Source organism: Thrips palmi, unplaced genomic scaffold (assembly GCF_012932325.1).
Source record: "Thrips palmi isolate BJ-2018 unplaced genomic scaffold, TpBJ-2018v1 HiC_scaffold_3, whole genome shotgun sequence".
NCBI lineage: Eukaryota > Metazoa > Arthropoda > Insecta > Thysanoptera > Thripidae > Thrips > Thrips palmi.
In genome coordinates, this window is record NW_023144630.1 from 3,421,513 (window position 1) to 3,430,680 (window position 9,168).

The 9,168-nt window shown below is 45.3% G+C and overlaps 2 protein-coding genes across 3 annotated transcripts; one reads left to right on the forward strand and one right to left on the reverse strand.

Annotated features, from left to right (window-relative positions):
* Positions 1-1,015: 1,015 nt before the first annotated feature.
* On the reverse strand, positions 1,016-3,029 carry LOC117648121 (alpha/beta hydrolase domain-containing protein 17B). Its single transcript, XM_034390360.1, has 4 exons — positions 2,290-3,029; positions 1,590-1,964; positions 1,374-1,506; positions 1,016-1,299 (listed from the first exon to the last, which is right to left on the reverse strand). Exons 1-4 carry the CDS (start codon positions 2,559-2,561, stop codon positions 1,216-1,218), a joined length of 864 nt encoding a protein of 287 aa, XP_034246251.1. The 5' UTR covers positions 2,562-3,029; the 3' UTR covers positions 1,016-1,215.
* A 113-nt stretch (positions 3,030-3,142) lies between these two features.
* Positions 3,143-8,765, forward strand: LOC117648120. 2 transcript variants are annotated; one of them, XM_034390358.1, is made up of 11 exons: positions 3,143-3,330; positions 3,623-4,797; positions 4,888-5,095; positions 5,200-5,265; positions 5,356-6,305; positions 6,751-7,143; positions 7,228-7,358; positions 7,442-7,468; positions 7,562-7,726; positions 7,802-7,982; positions 8,073-8,765. In XM_034390358.1, the coding sequence occupies exons 2-11, from the start codon at positions 3,685-3,687 to the stop codon at positions 8,247-8,249; spliced, it is 3,411 nt and encodes a 1,136-aa protein (XP_034246249.1). In that variant the 5' UTR covers positions 3,143-3,330; positions 3,623-3,684; the 3' UTR covers positions 8,250-8,765. The 2 variants fall into 2 exon arrangements, with proteins under 2 accessions (XP_034246249.1, XP_034246250.1); XM_034390359.1 differs by lacking the exon at positions 3,143-3,330 and adding an exon at positions 3,410-3,523.
* The last annotated feature ends 403 nt before the right edge of the window (positions 8,766-9,168 follow it).

Genomic DNA, 9,168 nt, shown 5'->3' on the forward strand with positions numbered 1-9,168 from the left:
GAAATTCCATAACATTAGGAAATCACAGTCACTAAAAATAAGATGGCAGAGAAGAGTTCACCTCAATCCTAGCAAAATTCATTGAGGTGCAGATGAAACACTGGGCACTCCCCTCAGACGACAGAAGCAGTCTGACCAGGCTCAAAATTCACATCAACTGTGCCAAGGCCTTATTCATCATTTCTAGCATCCAAATCACAATGAAAAAAAAAGTAAGAACACAAAGGAACACCTGCAGGGCACCCTTCAGCATGTGGTTTCCAAGGTGCCCTGGGCAGAACCTGCCGCGCCTGCCTCAGCAGTGGACCGCTTGCTTGACTTGGGTTTGCTGGGCTTGCCGCTTTTGCTTGCCTTGCCAGCATTTGGAGCGACTCGAGTCGGGGTGGGGGATCTCTGGGATCCCTGAGAACCTTGAGAGCCAAGAGATCCCTGCGACGCCCGAGATCCGTGAGAGCCCTGCGACGCCCGAGATCCTTGCGAACCCTGGGTTACCTGAGATCCTTGGGAGCCCTGAGACGCCCGAGATCCTTGCGAACCCTGCGACGCCCGAGACCCTTGAGAACCCTGGGTTACCTGAGATCCTTGAGATGCTAGAGATCCTTGAGAGCACTGGGATGCCTGAGAGCCATGGTGGCTCGGGGGCCTTTGGGGGGTGAGGTATTTGGCTACTAGTCTGTCCACTGCGGTGGGTGCCAACATGTCCACGGCGACGGGGTCGCGCGACGACGGCGTCCTGAGCAGCCAGACGGGTTCGAGGCCCTGGCCGTGGCCCCTGAAGCGGTGGTCGGAGACGGAGACGCTCTCGGCCGAGGCCGCCCCGGACAAGCAGGTGGAGTTGCAGGAGCCCACGGCGGACCCCGAGCTCACGCCGGAGCTGGAGCTCCTGACGGAACCCGCGGCCTTGCCGGCGTTGTCCGCCGCGCCTTGAGCCGAGCGTCGCCGGCGGCGGGGTGACCTGGGGGAGCGCATCCGGGGGGAGCGGGCGGCGCGCGAGTCGCAGGGGGCGTCGGGGGGGCCGTCGGGGGGGCCGTCGCCGTCCTCGCGTTGCTGGCGGGCCTGGCGGGCTCTACCAGCCCCGGCAGGTTGAGGTGCCGGGGCTGGGGCGTGCCGCTAGAGCAGCTTCTCCGTCACGGACCCTGTCGTCGTGTCGCTCACCGTCGTCTCCGTCTCCGTCGTCGTGGTGGCCGACGACGCCCCGCCGGCCGGGAGCAGCTGTCAGTTGACGAGCTCCTCGGACACGAACTGCTTCAAGCGGGTCAGGTACGCCCCGAACAGCTCCACGTCGTTGTGCCCGGCCCCCTGCAGCAAGCAGCGGCAATGTTAGCAAGTTGGAACGGAGAGGCCAAGCTCCCTGTAGGCGATGTTGTCCTCACCTCTACCCACAGTGGGTCCACCGCACGAGGACAGCTCTTGTAGATGTTGTAGCCATGGGAGAAGTCGATCACCTCATCCTCTGTGCCGTGGATTACGAGCACTGGAGAAGTGACTTTAGGAACCTTGTCGATGCTGCAAATGGGAGACCTCAAATATAGTCACTGAATCAACTCTTGTACACTTTCAGAAACGATCCCAATTTAAGTCATGTGTACCTCGGAAAGGCATCGAAAAACCAAGTCCGCTTTGTGTTGGGGAACGCCACTCTCATTCCAGACATGAGAGGGGAATGAAGAATGACAGCACCTACTTCATACCGTGCCGCCAGGTCCACGGTGGGTACTGTGCCAATGCTTTGGCCATACAAGATGATGTTCTCAGGACTGATGCCATATCGAGTCCTCAGCGAATGCCATGCAGCATCAATGTCAGCGTACAGGTTCTTCTCTGATGGCTTGCCTGTGCTGACTCCATAACCCGAATAGTCATAACTAAAAATGTTACAATTGATCCTGTTGCCCAATCCCCAGTAGAAGCTGCTCATCTGTCCCAAATCAACAGCATTGCCGTGGGAGAAAAGGATGGTGAACCTGCAAAACAAAGAAACATTATTATCTTATCATTCAACAGTAAAAGATTAAGTGGGTTAGGCTAACAGGGGACACTACTGAAGATCACAGCAGCTTATCAAGAATGTAATGAAGAATAAGGAAACAAAACAATAATCAATTTGTTTCAGAAAACATATTGTAAAAAGCAGAGTTTTGACGATGTTTTGCATGAATTGATTGCAAGACAGAGACAAGCTTAATGTCATGGAATGGATACTTTCACACAACAGAAGAAGAGCTGAAGAACAATGAAAATTTTCACACAGGTAAAATAGATTTAGAGAGCAAAACATAAACAACAAACCTTGCATTGGGGGAGCAGCGGACGAAAATACAACCGATCTTGTTGCCCCTTGAGGTGCGGGCGTAGAAACCTTCGATGTTCTCTCGCTCCCTCTCCGAGTGCTGCCACTCGGCCTTCTCGGTGAAATGCATCGAAAATTTGGTTCCGCTTTCATCTGCATGATAGCTGTACGTGGCCTCCGGGGGTAAAAAGGCCAATTTGGAAGCAATACGCGACGGACAGGGGGGACAGCACAGGAGGCAGCAAAGTTCACTTAGTGCAATGCCGTTCATGGTGGCGATACCCAAACAAAAAGAAACTTCCACAAAACTCTGCTGACCGATTCTCCTATTCGAACGCGCAAGAAGTAAACTAAATGTCCATTATTAATCAGCCATGACAGTTGTTGAGGTTGTAGGTACAGGCCCAGCCATGAATGCGCTTCTGTCTGTCCGTCCGTCTGTCTCTAGATGACTGTCTAACTGTCCGTCTGTCCACCCAACGCCATACCAACCCTCCGCCGCAAAAAAAACAAGATGGTTTAAGCGTGAGAACCGCAACTGTCGCTTAATCTCTGGATGCTGAACAACCAATAAATAAAATAAAGTAACACAAAACAGAAAAATTCACACGAGTCTTGAAAAATATTTCAATGTCAGTAACTCAGTCACACCGCGGGTCATTCCATCACATCTTCTTCTTTGTAATGAAGCATATGATTCACTTCAACCTTATCTCTTGGGAATCATCCAATGCGCATACTCACTCTAATCGTTCGTCTCAACTGACCTCTATGTTAGGAAACTGACGAAATGCATTTAAAAAGTCTAGAAACGTACCTTTCAATTTCTCATTCCTTTTCATGACCTCTCAATTTTTCATAGAACGCCCAAAAAACCCAAACAAGAACAAAAAAGAATTTGCGCGCGATCCAGTCATAAAGATTGTTTGTGTTTCGCGATTTGCGAGTTACTTCCCCGCTTTAGAGGTGTTTGATGACTTGTCCGTTTTAGGCTCCATGAAGTTATCCAGCTCCGCATCCTCTTAGTGCAGTGTGGCTCGGTAGGTCTACGTGTGTTTTTGCGGTTCGTTGATGTGCCGATTTGCCTAACCTCTTCCAAGCTCTAGGCTTCCCCGTCAGATTCGCTCTTAAATTTCAGTTTGGAATTTGATGACCACGAAATGCTATATTCCATGGCCCTCTTTTCATGATGCGTTCTTTGGTCGTGCTTTGAAAGCTGTTTTTTTTACCTTTGTAGGTTAACGTTTGTTAATTAAGATTCTACAACCCTGTTGTTGTCATGAAATATTTTTTTGTATGGTTAACACAGATACAATTTTGTCTTTGCTTCAGATTTCCATCATGTTTCGGCGATTGCTAGATGCAGCGTGCTTCTTCCCTTGTCGCAGTCAAGGATGAGTTCTCATACACCACCTTCTCCCAAAACACCGCCCCGAAAGAATCTATCATGGAGGCATCATGGTTCTCCTTCCCACATCGACAGTCCAGGATGCTGCTCCACTCCAAGTACATCCAAGAAGCTAAATGGTTTATCTCCTGGTCGGAAAATCCTGTGGGAGAAAAGGTCACCCTCCAAACACACCAAACTTCTGGGGTCACCCATAACCAAGCATCCCTGTTCTCCACAAGATTCGAAGTCTTTTAAAAGCTTTCAGTCAACGTCAAAAGATACTGATGCCTCAGATTTGTCTTGTAGTTTGTCAAAACATGTAAATTCAACAGACCCCTCATGGAGTAAAAGTTTCTCCAGTGCTGAAAGCAATGGCACTGTGACTGTTGAATTGGATTTCCCTCATGGTGGCTGGGATGAGGACAGCTCCAACGAAGACTCGCCTGGCAGTTTGGAAATAGTTGAATCTGATGCAGAAAGCCACGCTTCCCCTAATCAGAGGGGCAGAAAAAGGAAGCAGTCTGAGGTGTCTGAAGAAGACAATGCTATTTTGAGTGGGATGGGGGAAGAAATTGAAAGACAGCTTGAAGCTAAGGCCGAGAGAAATCGTTTAACAGTACCCAATGTTAAAAACATTCTAAGGAGTGTCATTACAAATCCATATGTTCAAGCTATGGTCAGGAGAAGCATCAAGTCTGGTGACGTTGCTGTATCCGGGGACTCTGATGACTTGTCATTTGAACCAAGATTAACCAGAGCCAAGGCAAGACTTCTCTGTGACAGCAATGAATCCAGTTATTCAGAAGTGCAGTGGGTTGGTACTCCACACAAAACCCCCTCTGGATCAGAATGTCAGGCTCTCATCAATGAAGAAATGAATGATGACTCGGAAGATGATGAAGAGTACCACCCTGGTGAGGATGAGCCAAGTGACAATGATTGCTCTGAACGTGATGGATCGGAAAGGGACATTTCCTTAGATCAGCAATCTCCCGCAAACTTTGATTTGGACACTGATTCCTGCCCAGCTACGCCAAATCCGTCTCCCAAACCTCTAATTACGGATTCTGCCACCCAAACAAACTGGTCAGAGGACGGAGTCTTCAAAGTGCCCATGGTTAGTTTGCCATCACATTTCATTGTCAAATTTATCTTATTTTCTTGAATGCATTCAAATAGTAATGGTTTTTTTCTTTCCAATCCACAGGCACCTTCTGAATTGCAGCTAGATCAAAATACTGAAGAAAATATTGCTTTACGAACTCGTTCAAAACTGCCTCTCAATGATACTCCTTTAGAGGAAATAGAACAAGCATTTATTCCTCCAGACATAACTCCTGACCTATATGACACTACTTGTGATAATGCAGATTGGCAAGAATTTTTGAAGGAATTTATGCAGCCCATGAGATCAGGTTTGTATTGTTTGGTAGTTGCTATTTTTGTGTGTCTATTTTTATATATATTTGATAGGGTAAGCCTAACAATTCATGTCTTTTGTTTCTTTCCCCTTGTATAGAAGTTCAAAACCCCGATGATGATGAGGAAGACCCAGAATACAATGTCCTTGCCGAGGAAGAGATAAGTAAGTGCCTTTGAGTGCCTAATCCTTTTTCCACTCTCAAAAATATTTTGAAAATCCTTTAACGAAATTCGCATTTTCTTTCCATTACAGTTGACAAGGAGGAGCTGCGTAGGGACAGAGCTGTCAAAGTTTCTAAGAGAGAATTGAATGAACTAATGAGAGAACTTCTCGAGTTTACTGAAAACTTTTCCAGTGAGGATGAGGATAAGGATAAAGATGGGGATAAGAAGCAGACTGCCAAACCAGCCAGCCCTCGTGCACTGTCTCCTCGATTGTCTACCAGCCCGAATGGTAGCAATGAAGATATGTCCATCCTACTGGATGCCTATATGTCACTGGGCACTCTGGCACCGCTAAAGACCACACCCCCTCCTCCAAGAAGTCCCAGCAATACATCTCTTCACACACCTGTACCACCCATGAGCCCACCTTGTTCAAGAACACCAAATACTGGGAAGAAGGGTCACCACAATGACTTGAGTTTTAATGTGGACTCTACCTCACTATCGTCAAGTGGTTATCATTCTGGAGGGAAAGGAAAATCAGTTTATCAGTCTCCTGGAAAGAAGAAAAATTTTCCTCAAACTCCAGGTAAACCAGACAACTACCCACACTCTAGTGGAAGCCGAAGTGGGAAGAAGGAAAGAACAGGCTTCACTCCTGGAAAACCGGACAGCTTTACCCCAAAGAAGTCGCATGTATTGGCAACTCCGGGGAAATTGGACAATCACCCAAGTTACTCTAATAAAAGCTCAGGAGAATTGAAGGGTAACCTGTCACATAGCAGAGGAAAATTGGACTCTTATCTAAATGCCATTAATGACAACCATGGCAATTCATCAGAGACCTTCTTTTACAATGATGACCCAAATGTTGGAATGGTGGGAAATAATGTGGCAGTACCAGTCACTAGCAATCAGTATGGTGGGAACACAGATGTGCTCTTCTCTCCTGGAAAGAATTACCTGGTTCTGAACTCAAGTACAGACTGGGATAAACCTGGTGAAACAATTGGCAATTCAAGTCATCTGTCTGCTGAGGTAAGTTTCCTCTCTAGATGGCATTTGGGGGGTTTGTCAGCATGCATGTGGCTCAATCTTCACAGCAATTAGTTTTCGTCATCCTGTAGTTGTTTGAAGTTGTAAATTTTCATGTGGCTCACAAACCCGGTGAAGCTATTGAATAGAAAGCTATCGCACAATTTTGGCGATAAGCGTGAACCGGGAAGCGGCCTACCCCAGCCTTCTCGAGGCGTGAGCTGTTTTTAACTGATGGGGAAAAGGCACATTCTATCATTTCCAACCCTAAATCTTTATTTCATTTTAAATCCTGCCACATTTGGTCATTTTCAATCATCTTAATTGCTCATATCATGTGAGTGAATTAATTACAGTGCACCATTCAATTATTTAATCTTTATTGTAGATGTGTAAATCTTTCATCTCTGTCTCCTTCTATGTATTTACCTCTCTTTTTGTTCATTAGGAAATTCAAAGCAGTGATGACAACACTTGGAGCAATTCTGTTGTTGGCATTAATACATGTGAGACTCTGTCTGCTCAAGCAAATGAGGAAGAGCAGAAGGAGCCTTCATCTGTTGAAGAAGACGACCCAGAGTTATCTGTTAGTTTGCCTGCTTCAAGCCCTCCCCATTCTCCAGTACCTGGAGTAACTTCTTGGAATGTTTACAATGGAGAAGCTCATTTATCTGCTCAAGGAGATGTATTGGTCAACAACACTGTGGTCCTGAGTTTTGCCCAAAGGCACGTTTTGGATCAGCAAATGAGGCAATATGTACAACTGATGACGCAACACTTCCTTCAAACTTATGAACATCCTGTGTACAATGATTATTCCTCTATTTGTAAGAAGCAATTGGTAGGAATCTGCTTTTTCTTTTCCTTCCATTACTTTCCTCTTTTAACCCTCACCACTCTATTGTGTAATTATTCCTTTTGCTAGGTTTCATTGGATACAATGGCAGCAGAAAAAAGAAAATCAGCTTTCAGATCAGCAAATCTTACACCAGCATTGGAATTGGTTGACAGGTGGGAAAAGATGATACAGTCAGAAGAAGGAACAGCAATTACTGGGTAAAACACATAATATGAACTTGTATTCAATTTCATTCTTTCATCTTGTTACTAACTTTTATTTTTTTTGTTTCTCCTGGCAGCTTTGTTGAACAGGAAATGGCTCGTGCGTAAGTGTCTTGGGAAGCTGTTCCTCTTTGTTATCTCAATATATTATTTAATAAATATTCCATTCTCTTGACTCTTGATTTTTGTTTGAACAGTAAACGTGTGAAGAATAGGAAAAACAGATACTGTGAGAGGTTTAGTCCCCAACTAATGAAAGAAATAGTTGATAGTCCTGCCTTCATATATCCAGAGCTCCTCCCTCACATGCCATTCAGGACAGTTGAGATGCAGAAAGTTATGATGGTGCTATCTGAAGAGCAGTAAGTCTTCAAAATTCACCTTGAGTGTATTTTTATAGTACATCTTATATAATAAAATATTATTTTTTGCCCCAGCCTCTTGGCTATTGGTCTAGAAGAATTTACAGAGTTTATCGCAGAGAACAATCCAAGTAAGAAGGACAAATGTCTTCGTTGGGCAATGTCTCTTGTTACTGAGTATCTTCTTATTGGAAAAAACCCAAAAAATCTTTATGATTACCTACGCAAAATGAAAAGGCGTAACAGTCCATTGTCGGTGAGTTCTGATAACATGTGCACTCATGTATTTCAGATCTTTAACCAAACCGTTGTTTTGAAATTATATTTTTATCTTTTCCTATTGCAGCATTTTTTGGAAACGAAGTGTGCCCCTGAAACCCAGCATTTCATCAAGCCTTTCAATGAGCAGCACATGCTATCAATTAGGGAAAGACCCAACTGTGTACTTCCATTAATTTGGCGGGACTTCATCCATCCTGCTCTTGATACCCTGAAAACAAGGAAGAACAAGTCAGGAGATTAAATTTAGCATGTATTTTTTTTCAAGAAATGCTGTTATGGACTGAACTTAGTCAATTTGAATTATTATTTTTTTCTCATTTTTGAAGTTTACATTGTACTTACATATATGGGCATCTATTTGCGCATGTTTTAATACTCTAATTATAATGATTAAGCTATATTTCCTATTAAACTATTGGAACACCTGTGATCAGTAGGAATGTGGGTGGTTAAATTTTGTGCTCTGTGACTTATTTCTGTAGGAAGGATTAATGCCAAATACTGCCAAGAAGATGATGTAACCTGACTGAATGTAGGATATGCTGTAATATAATAGTTGTAATTTTTTAAATTCCATATTGAAGCTCAGAGAAGACTACTCAAGGCTGTGAAATAATCCTCTCGAGGATTTGCATGTGTAGTAGAATTTATGTCAAAACATCTATTTTGAATATCTATTTTCTTCACTTCTACTATGACCCTAGAATAATGAGATAGGTATTTCATTTTATTGTAATAAACTCCTACATGAAATGAACAGTTGTCCAGATTTTTCCCTCCTCGCACCCAACACTGAATCCGACAATGCTGGACATTGCAGTGCAGCCTTTGCACATTGGGGCTCACAACGCCACTTTGGGGAGCCATTCAACCTATAAGAAAAGCGAGCGCTAGGGTCTAGATTCACTGAGACCGGCGAAATGCCCTCGTCCTGAGACATGACACGTGCAGCGCGCAGATTTAGACCTGCCCCGCGTTTGAAACTGGCGCCACGACAGTCCGTGGTGGTTCGGCGCGCGTCCGCCAGAGGGCGGCACCAAGGGGCGCGACGGCGCGAGCGCGAATTTGCTCAGTTGTCCGCCAGGCGGGGGAAGGACAGCACGGGGGTGATGTGCGGCACGGGGACGCGGCCCGAGCGCCGAGCGTCGGCCTCGCGAGCG